The sequence below is a fragment of the Perca fluviatilis genome, chromosome 12 (assembly GCF_010015445.1).
Source record: "Perca fluviatilis chromosome 12, GENO_Pfluv_1.0, whole genome shotgun sequence".
In the NCBI taxonomy this organism is placed as follows: Eukaryota; Metazoa; Chordata; class Actinopteri; order Perciformes; family Percidae; genus Perca; species Perca fluviatilis.
Genome location: NC_053123.1, coordinates 33101816 through 33121578, shown reverse-complemented (window position 1 = coordinate 33121578; position 19763 = coordinate 33101816). Strand labels below are relative to the sequence as shown.

The following is a 19763-nucleotide window of genomic DNA, read 5'->3' as shown; positions in this document are numbered from 1 at the left end:
GATCCGACCCAAAGACAAGAAGTCAACCAACAACAGAGCATTTACTAGCCTGCAGCTTCAACCTTGCACACAATTTATAGACTTATATATGATGTAATGGATGATAACTTTCAGATCTATAAGCTGTTCTGAGCACAGATCGCTGGTCGTCTCTGTGACATCATCCATCTCTCTCTCCTACTCGTGCTGTCTGTTGTGAGTTTATTTTAATTCTTCTCGAATATGTATTTTTGTCTGATATTTAAGATGTTTTGTTTGATTATATTGACACAAATGGGATTCCACACTCATGGCTGTACACTGTCTTGTTTATTCCAAATCCTACATCATAATAATGTTGTGTAAATATTGTGTAAATATAATTACAAAGGGCAACTGGTTCACCACAAACCACAAAGTAATATTAAAAAAGAATAAACACAGAGGAACATACAGAGCTAAAATACTGTGAGACCAAATTCCCACCAAACACACCTGACCACCTATCAATTCTAATTTGTTCTACATCAGTGGTAATTATTTCCACTATAGTTCCATCCATCCACCCAAGTAACACAATAACAGAATGTATGACTATTTTCTATTATGGGTTTTATACACTTTCTGTAGTAAAACATCCAAAAGGAAACATCCTGTCAGGTGGGTGGCCCTGAGACAAATCTTGCCAACTGGGGGGTCCCTGGCCTAATTTGTGTCAGTTTAGGTGTCCTTGATGTGAAACATTTGGGAACATGATATCAAAGGCCTCAATCTGCCTGGAAAAGCAGCACATGATATACATTTCTAACATGTGCTTTTACATTTATTGTGTGAGAAATGGACAAAGAAAAATCTATTAACATTTGAGACTAATTCAAACCCACAATGTGAGTTTAAAAGATTTATTTTAGCCTGTGGAGCTGTTAGTTGAACCATGCATCTGCAATGTTAATATCATTCTTTTGGTTCAGGTTGAACACATCTTGCTTTTCATAGACCACCTTACAATGAATGTAATAACAAACAAGATCTATGGACAAATACATTTAACATATTCTAGAAGCATATTTTCTGGCTTAGAGATACCATATATATAGTTTCCTATATGTGCATGTTAAGTTTTAAATTTTTGCAGCAGGCATCTTCTTAAAAAATCCAAAAATCACTCCTTTGATTTGAGGCAGATTCAGGCCGTAAACTAGAGGGTTATTAATGGGGGGGATCATCAAATACTCTAAAGATAAAACACATGTGATGATAGGATTCATTTTATCAGCCTCAAATCGAGTCAATGACAGCTCACAGAAGACAGAGAAAGAATAGGTCATGAATGTGACGATGTGAGGCAGGCAGGTCTGTAACGCTTTTCCTCTGAATTCAGACGAGCTTCTCCTGCAGACAAGCAGAATACGTAGATAGGTGTACAGGACAAAGAACAGGGGGATGAAGATGGTTGTTATCGTGACAAACTGACCTACTATGTTGTTCAGAGTTGTGTCCACACAGGAGAGCAGAACCACAGGCCAGTTGGAACAGAAAAGCCGATTCAGTTTATTGCCACACAACGGCAATCGAACAGTAAGGAAGAGACCAAAACCATTAGCAAATGCAGGGTAGAGCACGGCAAAAATCACAAGATGTGTTACCATCTTAAATGTCATTTTACTGTGATAGTGTAAAGGCTGGCAAATAGCAACATATCTATCATAGGCCATGATGCTCAGAATAGTCAGCTCACATGATGCATAGGTGTAAATAACATACATCTGAATGAAACATAATGGACGTAAGATTAAATGAGTGTCAGACAGAATGTCCATCAGAAACCTGGGGAAGAAGCCGGCTGAGCCGTACAGAGAGTTAAAAGACAGACAGCAGATAAAAATATACATGGGCTGATGCAGAGACTTCTCCAGACAGACTGTCAGAATAATGACAATGTTAGCAGAGACAACAGTCATGTAGAGCAACAGACACAGACTGAAGAACAGATATCTGAGGGGCCCAAAGTCTGCAAACAGAGTGAACTGAAAATACAAAGGATTCAGGCTGTTGTTGCTCTTCATGTCTGCACAACAGCAGAGCTGGAAGAAGAGAAGTGAAAACTGATTGAGGTACAGTAAATTAGATTAAAATGTGTGCATCAAAATGTCCTATTTTCTAACAATTTCTAACAATTGTGCATGATAATATTCTGCATAAGAAACATTTAAAAAAATAGACATGGAAGGAAAAAGGTCAGTATCACATGAACTAAACCAAAAACACACATTTTTCATTGAACAATATTACTGTTGAATGGATGAAAAAGAGATGTATCCAGGTTAACAAGGCTCATACATGACAGACATTCAAAAGGTTCTTTTCCACAAGTGAAATCTTTGCAGTTACATTCAACCTTTCTGAAAAGCTTTTAGCGTGGTGAAGTTGTCCACTTTTGTGTCTTACAACAGCTGACAAAATCAGCTGAAACAATATACTGTATATAGTGTTCATGTGTGTCCTGTGGTCTGTCCAGCAGTCAAAAAGATATTCAGAAAACAGTCTTTGCATCAGCGTATGTAAACATAGGTTTTACAATAATACACAGCACCCTCCCCTACAGCATCCCCCCCTGACCTACAGCAGACTGAGGCAGCAGCTGAACTTTTATCCTGCTTTTCTGTCACACTGACAGCAGCAACCTGTACACACACGGTCCAAAGGGAGCTACGCTGTGTCACACACTGACTACGCTTGTTACTGGAGGATTCCACTAGAGGGCTCACCAGAGAACTCAGACCAGATTTGGGAACCACTTTTCTGGGTTATGATATAAAAGACACATATACTTTACTCATAGTATACTTTCTAACATGTGCTTTAAGATTTATTTTTGAGTAATAGACTAATAGAAGGATATTCTGTTAACATTGTAGAAACCCACAATGTGAGTTTCAACCATATATTTTAACCTGTTAGTTGAACTGTCCGTGCCCGAGTTGTCGTAAAAGGCAAAAACGGCATCTTATTGATCATATTGTATGCAGCCTGGAAGTCCAGATTTTTTCGGGGTCTTTCAACAATAAGTCCAAACTGTTACATCCAAGATTGATAAACTTTATGTCCATAATTTATGATTTTTTTTGCTTGTTTATCACTGCAATCGCCGCTAGCTCTGATGCTAACCGTCCATTTTGTTTCCCATGATGCTCTGGGAGACGCTTGTTGATGTCTTGTCAACCAATGGAAGGCTGGTCCATCAACACATTAGGCCCATATAAGGCCGGTAATATGTCATCCGAGAGACCAAGTAAAGATTGTTTATTGTGAGGAGAGATCACCCGAGGATATAGAACAGAATAGTTAGATGTGACCAAAGATCGTCTATAACCGTTGCAAACCGTTCTACAGAGAAGAAAATCATCACTGTTTGGAGTTTTGGCATACGTTTGGGCCTTTTTTGAAGAAATGTAAATAGTTTGTCCTTTTTTTGATTGATTGATTTATTTCTGGATAAAGACAATAAAACAGTAATCCAAAGGATAACATGCTAAAGTAAAATACTTATTTCCAGCACGGTCCTTGGTGTTTCACATGTAAAACAATATACAAAAAGCAACCAAACCATTATGGAAAGACATACAATATGGAGGAGAAAGTTAAAAAAATATAAACATCACATAAAAAACAAACTAAATGAAAAACAAAAATAATATAAATGCTACACAAACTCACCAATTTATCAATAGATATTCACCTTGTTCCATAAAAACTGCTTTACCTGTGCTTTAAAAATCCTTGATGATAGGAGTTTTTTATTAGTAGGCAAACTATTCCATGCCATAATACCAGTATAAAAGAAAGAATTTTTAGTTGCATTAGTAGCTCTAAGAACTATGCATGAGCAGATGCTGGCCCTAGTATTATGACTATGCTGCATGTGGACCATGGTTACATTAGAGCATAAATAATTGGGGGCATGACCATTAACAATGTTAAACATATGGTTCAGCTTAAGTTGTTCTACTCTTAGATGTACAGGTAGTAGACCAGCCCTTGTAAACTCCTCCCTACCTATGTTAGTACGGTGGGGTGCTTTTAATAAGTACCGAATAACATTGTTTTGCAGCACTTGGAATTTGGAAGTTTTACAGTCAAACCAGAAAACCATGCAGAACAAGTGAAATCTACCTGGCATTGAATCAAAGATAATACCAATAATTTCTTTACAGAGAAATCAAAAAGCTTTGTCTTACTATATAAAAACTTCAACTTACAGGCACATTTAGCTAAAACCTTGGCTGCAATGGATTCACCTATAAGTGATTGATCCAATGCTAAACCCAAATATGTGACACTGGATTTGGATATAATTTCAGACCCATTACACATCACCTTTAAAGTATTTAATTTTGCCAACTTCCTTTTTGTACCAAACAGGATTGATTCAGTCTTGCCCAGATGCATAGAGAGCTTATTTTCTACCAGCCACTGGTTGACAGACTCTAGCTCTATACCAAGAGTATTTTCAATGTCTTTTACATTACACCCTGGGACAAGTAAAGCAGAATCATCAGCATACAATAGCAACTTACACCGAACCACAGCTGATAAGTCATTTATATATATTAAAAATAACAGGGGCCCCAGGATCGAACCTTGGGGCACCCCTGCACGACTATACTCTGTGGATCAGCGAAGGTCCCCTCAACATCACAGACTTGAGTCCTCTCTGTTAGATAAGAAGTGAACCATGTGAGTGCAGAGTTACTAAAACCCATGCACTGTAATTTAGAAATCAAAATCTTGTGGTTCACAGTATCGAATGCTTTCTGCAGGTCAAGTAATAGCATGCCAACATAATTCCCTTGTTCAAAGTTCTGACGCACATAGTCGAAAAGGTGGATGAGACAAGTGTCTGTCAAATATGCAGCTCGAAAGCCAGATTGGAGCTCATATAATAGATCAGAACTGATGAGATACTCCTCCACCTGTTCATACACCAAACGCTCAAAAATCTTTGATATGGTTGACAAGATTGATACTGGCCTATAATTTCCAACGTCAGCTCTACTATTTTTCTTAAAAACAAGAACCACCCTGGCATTCTTCATATCATTTGGAAAAATACCCTGTCTTATGGAAAGATTTATGATATGGGTAAGAATACTATACGTAACCCCAGCACTATCCCTTAAAAACCTGGAGGGGATAAGGTCCAAGCCAGAGGCCTTATTCTCTGACAGGGTCAAGAGACTCGCTCTTCCTTTATCCTCTGAGACAGGACTAATTGCAAATGCATCTACAGAGACCTTTTTACTTCTATAAAAGGAATTAACAAAATCTATGCCAAATTTTTCAGAAGCACCAGGCAATTTACTGACCAAACTGGCAGCAATGGTATAAAAGTAATGGTTAAAATGGCAGGCAATCCGCCGCTTATCATTGATATGAGTTATAATGTTCATTATGTTTATTATTTTCTCCAAATACATAGGAGATCTGTTGTAGATAACACATGCTGTTTGTGTCTCCGTCCGTGACGTCGACGTGATTGCCCTGATTCGGTCTGGTTTCCCCATGTGCAGATGCAGCTCCATACACACAACCTAGTGAGACTGTCACATGGAGGACCATCACACTTGCTCTTGGGGGAATTACTGGAATTGTTAGGTCTCTGTAATTCTAGAGTGTGGTCTAGACCTACTCTATCTGTAAAGTGTCTTCAGATAACTCTTATTATGATTTGATTGATACTATAAATAAAATTGAATACAATTATATTTACTTCCAACTAACTAACGTGCTGTATCGTGATGCCAAACAGGAATGTCACAGATTTTCTGATATCTTTTAAATCTCAAAACCAAGATAAGGATAATATCCCAAAGTTTCATGTCATGACATTTCACTGTCAGTTTATATTTCCAATTTTAACTTTCTGTCACTGTTCTGGTGTGGGATGGAGGAGTTTGAGGGGAGGGAGAAGGAGAGAGGGATTCATTTCTTCAGACCGAAGCTGCTGTGAAGCACAGATTGTAAAGATAATGGACGGAGCTTCTGGGTCTAACAAAAGGGAAGCCAAAGCTGAAGCTTCTTAAAGCTGCATTCTATCTAATCTCCAGCAGGGGGCGACTTTGCTGGCTCCAAAAAGAAGTAATTATCTATAGAAGACTAGATTAAGTTTTTCACTTGAATCTCAGAGGATATCCACGCTTGCTTCTTTTAAATTTAGGAATTTTCTTTGATTTTCTGTTGATTAAAGATTTTCAGTGTTTACAAGATATAAAAATGTAAACTGCAGCAGCTTGCAGTGTTTCTATCACAGAAATAGACTGCAGTCAAGCTTTTGATACGCTTTCCAGGTGTGAAACCAAACCAAACCAAACCGACCGAGTTTACTTAGGGCGTTTTCACACCTGTAGTTCATTTACTTTGGTCCGAATCAGTTGGTGAGGTAGTAAACTTGGAGCGAATTGCCCTCGGTTGGTTTGGTTTGGTTTAGTTTCACACCTGGAAAAATCCAAGCGTACCAAAATGCGCCATTACAAATCAGACAAGAATGTGCAGCCCTCTTATTGGTCGGATATGTCTGGAGGAGGGAGCAAAAAAGTAAATACAGGAAGAAGGTCCTGACTCCTCCTTCGCACTGCTCTGCCGGCGTCCGTCTCCAATTTTAGCGACAGCTGGTTTGACCACAGAGATACGAGTGATGGACGGCAAGCTTGACTGCAGTCTATTTCTGTGATAGAAACACTGCAAGCTGATACAGTTTGCTGCTCTGCTGCATCGCAGATTGCTGAACACACCTGACTACAGGAGACACTAGCTCAGACTGCTGAACACACCTGACTACAGGAGACATCAGCTCAGACTGGAGGAGTACATATTAGTTGGTGCGGTTCGAGTACGGATCAAGTTCTAGCCACAAACTAACCACTCCAGAGTCCAATTGAAAGCCTACCGAGACCACCTCTTCAAGTAGGTCTCGGTAAGCTTGTTTTTTTCGTTTTCGGTGCGCACCCAAGTTTGATTGCCACGTTCTCACCTGCCCAAACGAACCGCACCAGCGGGGCAAACAAACTCTAGTTCGATTCAACTGAACTAAAGGCTGTCGGTGTGAAAACGCCCTTATTCACCAAGTGATTCGGACCAAAGCAAACGAATACAGGTGTGAAAACGCCCTTAGGTTGCTTTCACACCTGCCTCGTTTGGTCTGTTTAAAATAGGTGTGAAAGCTCATCCCAACTCTGGAGCGGATCAAACAAACAAACTCTGGTTCATCTGAAAACAGGGTCTCGGTTCTCTTCCAAGTGAACTAGAGATCGGTTCACTTCAGGTGAGAACTCGATCTGACCCAAATACAGGAAGTCAACCAACAACAGAGCATTCACTAGCCTGCAGCTTCAACCTTGCACACAATTTTCTTTTTTTCCATATGTTGCACCAGTCCAACGTGCCTTTCAGGTTTGCTGTGGATGTGACTGGCAAAGTTTGCCCAGAAATGTCAGATTTTTGCCATCCTCTGCGACCTCGTCATGAAACTGGTTTAAATGATCATACGAGGCCTCCACGCTGCTTTCTGATTGGATGACGCATGTAGCGGTGAGACACTGGTGGCTGGTGTTGCCAGATTGAGTGTTTTTTCCGCAACGTATTAAGGCCTGTTTATGGTGTGTTTTAGCCGGGTTTTGGCCTGGAAGCCTCTATAGAAATCTGGCGCCCTATTGGACGAAGTTAAACTGAGAGAGCGTGGCGTTCACAGACACCAGAATGAAAGAGTTCACGGTAACGTTCATCAGGCAGTAATACCGTACGTTCACTTCACGTTAACCCCAAAATTTGAACGAGTTCATGACCTATTGTTCAATGAACGCCTTCAGGCACAACACTGGAAATCATTATAAACCACGGTTACTCGTTGACTTTTGGAAAAGATGTTGCATTTATTGAAACAATGAAACAAATCAACAGTGAAAACACCTTCAACTGTGAAATTTCCCTTCATACTTTTCCCATTTGAACTTTTTAATATAAAAATGTTTAGGGGTGTTACAATAAAGGCCAAAATTCCACAAAAGAAGAAGCGATTTAGGCTTCCGCAGGTCACTCAGACAAAATAAGAGTTTTGTGCAAAATAATAGTTTTTCTAGATTACATTGTTTTTGTGATCATTACTACCGCAGTCAAAATCACAATCAAAATTTGATTCATTACACAGCCCTTATTTTAAATGTTACTGAAGTAAAAGAAAAAAGAACTCAGTACTCATTCTGTAGAGTAATACATATTATATTTTCGTATTCTAATTGTTGCTGCATTCATGGGTTGATGACTTTACTGTTGCAGCTGGTAAAGGTAGAGCTTATTTTAATGAATTAATATACTGCTGGATAGTTTAGTCATATATATATATTTTTTTATTTTTTATTTATTTTTTTTAAGCTTATTTTTTCAGCATTTCCACCTTTAATCACCAGGACAGCTTAGACATGAAAGTGGAGAAAGAGGATAAAGACATGCAGGAAACCTGCCGCAAGTCGGATTTGAACCCTCAGCCTCTGCATCGAGGAATAAACCTCTTCATATGGGCGCCCTTAGGGTTGGATATCGATTCCGATGCAGAACCGGTACTTTTAAAACGATTCCGATTTCTAATCCGATTCTTGAAAAACTGAAAAATGTCCATTTTGGTGAGCCCAGAGGGAAAATATGGCATTTTAAAAGTAGCCTACATTTACGGTAGCTAGCTAACAGTAGACTTCAGAGAAAGTGGGATATTTTGACGTCCGTTTCAGAGCGACAGAGGGAAAATATTTCAGTCGACACATTAAGTGGAACCAAAATTAGGAACCGAAATTTGGGTTCTAATCCAGTCCGATTCCTACCGGTTGCGTAGGAACCGATTCCATAGTGGAACCGGGTTTCGGTACCCAACCCTAGGCGCCCTCATACTTACTTTTCTGATTATATTTTGTATAAATATTGTTGGGACCACCAGTGGTGTTAAATGTGATTTTAACCAAAAGGCCTTATATTAAACTGACCTGTGGATACAAGACACATGTGGCACATGTGTTCAGAGACAAAGAGCTCAGAGACAAAAGAGAGACCTACTTGGAAGCGCCTCAGCCTGGTGAGTTCACACCTCTATGTGAAAGTCCCAGCCAGAGGGGACAACTGGCAGGAAGTCAAAGAACTACAAGATTGTAGTCTCAACACTTTCAGGAGTTTTGAGTCTTCCTATTGGGCAGCGGGACCATAAACACAGCATGAATTCTTGACCTAGAAATAAGCCTGATCACCCAAAAATCCTTGGTCTTCGCTTGCAACTCACGTTGCTGACAGGAGGCGTGCAAGCGCTTGTGCTGAACTTCTATTTTCTGGAGAAAGTGGATTTAATTTCGGAGGATCCAATGAAAAAGGCACCAGTGTTTTCATATCTGCAGTGAGAAGGAAACAATGTTTTTCTTCTCAAAGTCGACTAAACTTGCCCCCTTGCTGCCTTTTTGGAGGGAAGTTTCTCCGTGGCCGCTGACGAGCGCCAGGGACCCGTTCTGTTTCATTTCTGTGGAAATCTACGGACAGGAACAAACGGACTGAACACACAGTAAAAAGGCTTACGTCTGGGCAGAGATAAATAGTGTGTTTTATTCATGAGCAAAGGGTTCGCTACCACTTGTTGCCATTAATGTGATCTGGGATTTTAATTATGTACTGGTCTATACGTGATTATTAATCTGTTTCTGTGAATGTATCATTGATCACAATACTGTTGATATGTTGTGTTAAGTAGCTGGGTAAAACCATAATCACTACCTGCTAAATCACTCCATTCACGGAGTTTAGTTACTGTCTGCGAGACAATCGTGGCCACTGGAGTGGTTATAATGACCGAAGTTTCCCACAGTAAGTCAAAAGTCTCAGAGTCTGCCCTAACTACACGTGTGGTCCAGACCTGAATACTGAGGGGGGCTGGTCATTATCGATAACTAAGATCAGAGTGCCTCTTTCTTTACACTTTCTTCTTTTACTAATTATACTCACACACACACACACACACACACACACACACACACACACATACATAAGCTAGCCATGTAGCTCCCGAGCTAGCGCTACTAGCTTAACCACATGGGGTCGGCATACGTTTGTACAGAGCTAACACATGACCTAACATACGGGCTAGGCTAAGCGTGCGTGTTGCCCAGCAACCCCCCCTTGGCCTCTTCAGCCCCTCCTCGTGCACCCAGCACCACTAACGCCCTCTTGAGGCTAAATAGTTATGTGCAGCTCACAGGAGTAGCCATTTTGGGAGTTGTTTTTGTGTTAGACTACACTTCGACACCGCCCCTCCTCTTTCACTCACTCACTCTCACACACACACACACACACACAGACACAGACGTGTCCACGACACATGCTGCTTTTTTTTTTTGCTTTGTTTTGGTTGTGACATTGAAAAAGGCATATAAGTTTTATTATTGAAGGATTATTGATTGGGTACTGATAATTGAGACGTTAATAAATTTGATTATACTTAATTAGCAGTTGCTTGTGATTATTTGTGTACTTATTGTGATTAAAAAAAAAAAAATTAAATTAGGCCTTATGTTAGGGTTTGGGTTACATTCCATCTGTAGTCCATTGCCACTGGATAATAGGTTGGGTGTAATTGGTTACCAAATTGAGAGAAAGGGGGATAACATCTGATACAAATTAATGAAAAAGTAAATGTGGGACCATAGGGCTGTGGGAAAATAGGGCCTAATTTAAGTAAAAAAAAAAAAATCTTAGAAATGTGGGAACAAAGGCAACACAGCATATCCAAAAACCTTTTGTTTTCCAAGTCTTTGATAATGTTTAAAAGTAGCATCTCTACCGCAACACTGGAAATTGTCTGCTGGTTGGTTTGTGTACAGTAATCATAGCAACGTACAGAGCTGACCATTAGCCGTAAACAGGCAAGAGGCCGTAAACTGTCACAAACTGCAGTAAAAACCCACATTGAGACATATTCTGAATGCGCTGTATACATTTGCATATGTGCCAGAGCAAAATGGCTGAGCGGAGACAGGAGGAGAGTGGAGAGAATCGCAAATCAAAGAGGAACGAAAACACTGACAAACATCAAGAGACACTAGAATAGTTAGTAATGAAGAAGAGGTATACACTACGGCACTTTTCTTGTCTAACAGCAGAGGCTTAGAACAAATGTGCTATTCTGCCTGGCTAAGGTCGGAGCTAACAGCGGATGGTTGGTGTTTTGTAGGACGCAGGTTTTGGACCGGAGAGGACGACAGCGTGTTTCCCTGCTAAGAGGACTTTGTCGTATCTGGTGACTGGTTTTCGTGTTTGAGCTGTGTTTCTTGCACTAACAACTAACTCTAAGTTGGATTTCTGTGTGTTTGTTTAACTGAAGAAAGCATCCTGTTGTCAGCATCACTTACAAGCTGTATTTGGGTAGAAGAGATGGTGTAATAGACCGAAGACTTTGTTTCCGTGCTGTGTAGGCTGGAAATTACACAAAATTATGCGACATTTCGCAAAGTCTAATCTAATCTAATAATATCACTTTAATACTTTTACCCAGGAAACCCGTGTTTGTTCATCAGAAGTTGTGTTTTTTAAGGTAGAGGTCTAGTGCTGTCTAGTGCTGGTCTAGTGCTGTCTAGTGCTGTTGAATTAATGCACCCCCACCCACAGCAGACTGAGGCAGCTGTTGAAATTTTATCCTGTTTTGCTGTCACACTGAGAGCAGCAACCTGTACACACAGGGTCCAAAGGGAGCTACGCTGTGTCACACACTGACTACGCTTGTTACTGGAGGATTCCACTAGAGGGCTCACTAGAGAACTCAGACCAGATTTGGGAACCACTTTTCTAGGTTATGATAAAAAAGGCACAATATTAATTGACCTTCAATCTGCGTGAAAAAGCAACTCATAGTATATTTTCTAACATGTGCTTCAAGATTTATTTTTGAGTAATAGACTAATTACTATTAAATATTCTATTAACATGTGAGTTTCAAACATATATTTTAACCTGTTAGTTGAACCGTCTGTGCCCGAGTTGTCGTATAAGGCAAAAACGGCATCTTATTGATCATATTGTGTGCAGCCTGGAAGTCCAGAGTTTTTCGGGATCTTTGAACAATAAATCCAAACATCCAAGATTGATAAACTTCATGTCCATAATTTAAGATTTTTTTTGCTTGTTTATCACTGCCGATCGCCGCTAGCTCTGATGCTAAGCGTCCATTTTGTTTCCCATGATGCTCTGGGAGAGGCCTGTTGATGTCTTGTCAACCAATGGAAGGCTGGTCCATCAACACATTAGGCCCATATAAGGCCGGTAATATGTCATCCGAGGGACCAAGTAAAGATTGTTTATTGTGACTAGAGATCACCCGAGGATATAGAACAGAATAGTTAGATGTGACCAAAGATTGTCTATAACCGTTCTAAACCGTTTTACAGAGAAGAAATTCATCACTGTTTGGAGTTTTGGCAAACGTTTCGGCCTTATTTGAAGAAATGTAAACAGTTTGTCCTTTATATGAGTTATAATGCTCATTATGTTTATTATTCTCTCCAAATACATAGGAGAACTGTTTTAGACAACACATGCTGTTTGTATCTCTGTCCGTGATGTCGACGTGCTTGCCCTGATTCGGTCTGGTTTCCCCATGTGCAGATGCAGCTCCATATACACAACCTATTGAGTATGGAGAAAATATTTATTCATAATTCAAATTTAAAGTCCAAAGAGAAAAGGAAGCGAGATCAAATTAAAAATATTATTATTTTACTACACTACAAGGAAATAGCATGCCATAATTAAATTTAAAAAAGAAAAAGGAAACTGAAAAAGCAAAGTTGAAATGTAAAATGATAATTAGACTGGAGAGTCTCAAGTCTGACAATTTTTGTCCGTTATTTCACCACTAAATTCACTTCTGACAGCTATTTATGCCTATTTATAACTCCTCTAGTAAACTAGTATTCACATGAATAGTTTACTAGAGGAGTAACTTAGTATTTGAAGTAATGCAGTAATGCAGGAAGTGTGCATTTATTTTCCATGCTTATTGTGTTTCCAAAACAACGTTAGTGAGTAAATCTACTGAAATGGCCACCACACCATAACAGAGGAGTGGGATGCATCAGATGAGAATGCAGAGGTTAGTCACATATGTCATTGCTGTATAAAAACAATGGTAATCTGTATATATTTGTCAAACACAAACCAGTGCAGAAAGTATCGATAAATTGTTGGGGGAGGGTCATGCCTTTCTTCTGAATTTTTCGGGACGTCTGGTCACCCGAGAGACTTACCGTTGACGGGGTCTCTCACGTCAGACTGGAAAGTCCAACAATATATCGGAGCAAATGTGTAATTGGCCATCAATTTTTGTAAAACTTCCCATTTTCAAACTCTACATAGTTCATATTTCTCGTATAAATAGTAGTAAGTAAAAGTAAGTAAAATTTATTTATCGAGCGCATTTCACAGATATAAATCACGAAGCGCTTTACAAGGTACATACACATATAAGTGGGAAGAAAATACAGCATGAACATGAGGAGAGACGAGGAGAAAAAGGCAACTCCCAGACTATGCCCCTGAATAGGGGTACAGTGTGGGAACAGGAAAAAAACACCTCAGCACATAAGCACACAAGCAATACATTTGCACTGCTGCACACCACATAACAGTACATTTGCACTGCTGCACATAACACAACATAACAATATAACATGACACGCAGTGGGGGTGGGATGATGGGTGCATCGGGATGGGGGTCATGGAGTAGAGGTAGTCCAGGACAGGCAAACAGACATCTGGTCCTGCAGCCAAACAAAGGCGCTGGCCCCAGACCTGCCCGCCTGACTGGGGGACGAAGCGGTGAAGGCGCTGGATAGGGGGCTGGGGTGTGGTTGCAAATCTGTATGTATGTCAAAGTTTGTGTATGTGTAGGCCTGATTAGTCAAGCTACGTCTGGCCCCCGTAATCTGGTTTACTCAGACCGCACGATTGTCATTGCGATACACAGCCGGTTGCCATAGAGTCAGCCCTGAAACAGGACCCAGTACGAGTCAACAATCAACAGGTGTCTGTGGGAGTCGGGTGGGGGAAATGAAGAGTGTGCCTCGCTGTAGTGCTCCAGGGGGAGTGAGTATTCAACACCGGCCTTGGCCAAGGCCAGCGCTGGTTCAGGAGCCGAAAAGATAAGGTTGGAATTTGTTTTGTCTTGGGTCTAGGAAGCCGGCAGTTAGTCACTCCCGACTTCTCTGAAATGTCCCCTCTGGTCTCCGTAACGATCAAATTTCCTTGCCAAAACCGTGAGTTTCCCCAAGATGTTCTCCAGCTTGTCCAGAGCTGACTGTCTCTCCAAGACGGTATCCAATTTTGGGCCCATGATAATCACAGTAGGCCTATCCAATTTGTGGCTCATGGAGTTCAGAGTCACAATTTGAGTTCCGACAGCTCTGCCCACAGCTTCAACCATGACGGGCAGCCTGGTAATTTGCTCTGTTCCCGTCTTCACTTTAATAGGTGTCAGAAGTGAATTTAGTGGTGAAATAACATACGAAAATTGTCGGACTTGAGACCATCCAGTCTAACGTATCAAGCCAGCTAGTTGCCTACTCTCCAGCTGGCCAATGAAGCTCAGAGACTACGCTGTCAGCTGGAAGTCTGTCAACCCTCCCACCAGCCGTTGGGCAACGCCTCCTCCTTTGAATTGACAAGTGTCACTTCAAATTGAAAAGCCTTAATGTTAAATAGAAATAGCAATGGTGAATCTTAAAATGTCAAAAGACAATTACCTAATGTAAAATTCAAAAGATAAAACTTCAAATTGAAAATTATAAATCATTTTTTCTAGTTGAGATTTTAATTTAAGTATTTCTATTTAAGCTTTTCCATTTCACATTTTGAGTTTCATATTTGATGTTTCTGTCATTCAATGAAAGATTTCAGTTTAAGCATTTATATTTAAGCTTTGCATTTTAAATTTGACTTTTTACATTGAACTTTACAGTTTCAAATTATCATTTTACATTTCAACTTTGCTTTTTCAGTTTTCTTTTTTAAATTTAATTATGGCATGATTTTTCCTAGTAGAGTAGTAAAATAATAATATTTTTAATTTGATCTTGCTTAGTTTTCTCTTTGGACTTTAAATTTGAATTCTGAATAAATATTTCCTCCATAAGTGAGGCTGTCACGTGACTGACCGTCACACTTGCTCTTGGGGGAATTACCGGAATTGTTGGGTCTTTGTATATTATAGAGTGTGGTCTAGACCTACTCTATCTGTAAAGTGTCTTGAGATAACTCTTATTATGATTTGATACAATATATAAAATTGAATTGAATAAAATTTACTTCTAACTAACTAACTAACTAACTAACTAACTAACTAACTAACTAACTAACTAACTAACTAACGTGCTGTAGAACATTGTGATGCCAAACAGGAATCTCACAGATTTTCTGATTTCTTTGGTAAAGTGCCAGCTTCTAAAAAGAGCTAAATGGAAGATCGGCGGAATCAGCAAAGCATGATTTGGATTGTGATTGTTTGTTCGAACTTGGTGTTGTAGACCTTTAGCATGCAATTGATTTGTTCTTTTAAATTCAATGAGGAAATCTCAAAAACAAGATAAGGATAATAAGGATAAATCTTTCAGGGGGAGGGGTGACCCAAATTGTTATGTCATGACATTTCATATATATATATATATATATATATATATATATATATATATATATATATATATATATATATATATATATATATATATATATAGGTAAAAAGTTTGGACACCCTTTTTCATTCAATGCTTTTCCTTTTTATTTTCATGACTATTTACATTATAGATTCTCACTGAAGGCATCAAAACTATGAATGAACATATATGGAATTATGTACTTAACAAAAAAGTGTGAAATAACTGAACACATGTCATATATTTTAGATTCTTCAAAGTAGCCACCCTTTGCTTTTTTTGATAACTCTGCAAACCCTTGGTGTTCTCTCAATGAGCTTCATGAGGTGTGCTTTGTCAGGGTTAATTAGTGGAATTTTTTCCCTTATTAATAAAAAAGCAAGGGTGGCTACTTTGAAGAATCTAAAATATAAGACATGTTTTCAGTTATTTCACACTTTTTTGTTAAGTACATACTTCCATATGTGTTCATTCATAGTTTTGATGCCTTCAGTGAGAATCTACAATGTAAATAGTCATGAAAATAAAAAGGAAACGCATTGAATGAGAAGGTGTGTCCAAACTTTTGGCCTGTACTGTATATATATATATATGTCATATATATCATTTTATATTCTGCTATTTTCTGGATTCTGATTGGCTATCGTGGGCTTGAGCTTCTCGTTAAAGGTGAATTATACTAGTCGCATCCAAGGTGGCTCGTGCCATCGTGACGTCAAAATGACGTAATATCCTGCCGGCGCGCTGGTGAGCAGAAGTCACGCACAGCTCTTTTTTTTTCAGCGGTGCACAACAAAGCGGAAACAGGAGGCCTGAATGAGTTCGCCGACAACCGGATACCAAGACTGTAAACTTGGTATCCGGTAAACGGTAAACTTCCTGGGTTAAGATGAGTTATTTTATGGTGAATGAAAGGCTTGATCCCACCAAGTAGCTCATCCAATCAGATTGAAGCATTGACGGCAATGCTGCTGCCAGTTCTGCCGTTTACCTTTTTCTTCTTCTTCTAGTCCGTAGAAAGAGCAACATTGGCTTTCCTCATTAGCGCCACCTCTGTTCAGGAGAAGACTGCAACTAGTGTCACCACCACCTTTGCGGGTATAAATGGTTACGGTTATTTCATGACGTCACATATGCGCACCAGCTGGGCTGCGGTTCCTGTAAAACACGCTTTACACTGCCACCTACAGTTTTGGCATGGTCTTGACGGCATATACAGTATACACAGGTACGTGTAAACAAACACTTCTGAAAACTGACAGCTGTGCACAGTGTTAGTTTTGAAAACGAAGAGGGTGAAATGTCCGTTTATGAAAATAGCCGGCCACATGTAAATGGAGTATCAGAAGCACATTCCTTTCTCCCAGCCTCTCTTACATCCAGGGGCGGGGCCACCCCCAATCAGAAATCAGGAACACCTGACATGAACAGAGAGGAAAAAGAGAGCAGTTTTGGTACACAGGGAGGGGAGTGCGTAACAGTCCCTGGAGCGTTTGGTCTGATTGTCCGGTTGGTTTGGGGAGGAGTGAAAGCTCATCCGAACTCTGGTGCGGATCAAACAAACGTGTCTCGGTTCTCTTCCAAGTGAACTAGAGTTCGGTTCACTTCAGGTGAGAATGCGATCCGACCGAAATACAGAAGGTCAACCAACAACAGAGCATTTACTAGCCTGCAGCTTCAACCTTGCACACAATTTACAGACTTATATATGATGTAATGGATGATAACTTTTAGATCCATGAGCTCTTCTGAGCACACATCGCTGGTCATCTCTGTGACATCATCATCTCTCTCTCCTACTTGCGCTGTCTGTTGTGAGGTTGTTTTTATTCTTCTCGAATATGTATTTTTATTTGATATTTAAGATGTTTTGTTTGATAATATTGACACAAATGGGATTCCACACTCATGGCTGTATACTGTCTTGTTTATTCAAAATCCTACAACATTATAATATAGTGTAAATATAATTACAAAGGGCAACTGGTTCACCACAAATCACAAAGTAATATTAAAACAGAATAAACACAGTGGAAAATACAGAGCTAAAACACTGAGACCAAATTCCCACCAAACACACCTGACCACCTATCAATTCTAATTTGTTCTACATCAGTGGTAATTATTTCCACTTTAGTTCCATCCATAAGTAACACAATAACAGAATGTATGACTATTTTCTATCATGTGTTTTATACACTTTCTGTAGTAAAACATCCAAAAGGAAACATCCTGTCAGGTGGGTGGCCCTGAGACAAATCTTGCCAACTGGGGGTCCCTGGCCTAATTTGTGTCAGTTTAGGTGTCCTTGATGTGAAACATTTGGGAACATGATATCAAAGTCCTCATTCTGCCTGGAAAAGCAGCACTTGATATATATTTCTCACATGTGATTTTACATTTATTGTGTGAGAAATGGACGAAGAAAAATCTATTAACATTTGAGACTAATTCAAACCCACAACATGAGTGTAAAAGATTTATTTTAGCCTGTGGAGCTGTTAGTTGAACCATGCATCTGCAATGTTAATATCATTCTTTTGGTTCAGGTTGAACAAATCTTGCTTTTCATAGTCCACCTTACAATGAATGTAATAACAAACAAGATCAATGGAAATTTTTTTTTAACATATTCTAGAAGCATATTTCGTGGCTTAGAGATACCGTATATATAGTTTGCTATATGTGCATGTTAAGTTTTATATTTTCGCAGCAGGCATCTTCTTCAAAAATCTAAAAATCACTCCTTTGATTTGAGGCAGATTCAGGCCGTAAACTAGAGGGTTATTAATGGGGGGGATCATCAAATACTCTAAAGATAAAACACATGTGATGATAGGATTCATTTTATCAGCCTCAAATCGAGTCAATAACAGCTCACAGAAGAGAGAGAAAGAATAGGTCATGAATGTGACGATGTGAGGCAGGCAGGTCTGTAACGCCTTTCCTCTGAATTCAGACGAGCTTCTCCTGCAAACAAGCAGAATACGTAGATAGGTGTACAGGACAAAGAACAGGGGGATGAAGATGGTTGTTATCAAAATAAACTGACCTACTATGTTGTTCAGAGTTGTGTCCACACAGGAGAGCAGAACCACAGGCCAGTTGGAACAGAAAAGCCGATTCAGTTTATTGCCACACAACGGCAATCGAACAGTAAGGAAGAGACTGCAACCCATAGCAAATGCAGGGTAGAGCACGGCAAAAATCACAAGATGTGTTACCATCTTAAATGTCATTTTACTATGATAGTGTAAAGGCTGGCAAATAGCAACATATCTATCATAGGCCATGATGCTCAGAATAGTCAGCTCACATGATGCATAGGTGTAAATAACATACATCTGAATGAAACATAATAGACGTGAGATCAAATGAGTGTCAGACAGAATGTCTATCATGAACCTGGGGAAGAAGCCGGCTGAGCCGTACAGAGAGTTAAAAGACAGACAGCAGATAAAAATATACATGGGCTGATGCAGAGACTTCTCCAGACAGACTGTCAGAATAATGACAATGTTAGCAGAGACAACAGTCATGTAGAGCAACAGACACAGACTGAAGAACAGATATCTGAGGGGCCCAAAGTCTGCAAACAGAGTGAACTGAAAATACAAAGGATTCAGGCTGTTGTTGCTCTTCATGTCTGCACAACAGCAGAGCTGGAAGAAGAGAAGTGAGTGATGAAAGGAAAGGAGGGTTAAACAGATCAATGTACAGTAAATTAGATAAAAATTTTCTCAGCAAAATGTCCTATTTTAATAGTAGACACAACACATTCAATGAACCTGCATTCATGGAAGTTGCATAAACTGCACATTTCTAACAATTGGGCCTGATAACATTCTGCATAAGTAACACATTTCAGATAGTTCAGAAAGACATGTTGAAAAAATAGATATGGAAGGAAAAAGGTCAGTGTCACATGAACTAAATGCACAAGCAACCTCACATTTTTCATTGAACAATATTACAGTTGAATGAATGAAAAAGAGATGTATCCAGGTTAATAAAGCTCATACATGACAGACATTCAAAAGGTTCTTTTCCACAAGTGAAATA

General features: G+C 39.5%; 2 protein-coding genes across 2 annotated transcripts; both read right to left on the bottom strand.

Annotated features, from left to right (window-relative positions):
• Nucleotides 1–1100: 1100 nt before the first annotated feature.
• Nucleotides 1101–2045, bottom strand: LOC120569403 (olfactory receptor 10J5-like). Its single transcript, XM_039817276.1, has one exon. The coding sequence runs from the start codon at nt 2043–2045 to the stop codon at nt 1101–1103; it is 945 nt and encodes a 314-aa protein (XP_039673210.1).
• A 16355-nt stretch (nt 2046–18400) lies between these two features.
• On the bottom strand, nt 18401–19345 carry LOC120569402 (olfactory receptor 6N1-like). The gene has a single exon (XM_039817275.1). It carries the CDS (start codon nt 19343–19345, stop codon nt 18401–18403), a length of 945 nt encoding a protein of 314 aa, XP_039673209.1.
• Nucleotides 19346–19763: the final 418 nt, after the last annotated feature.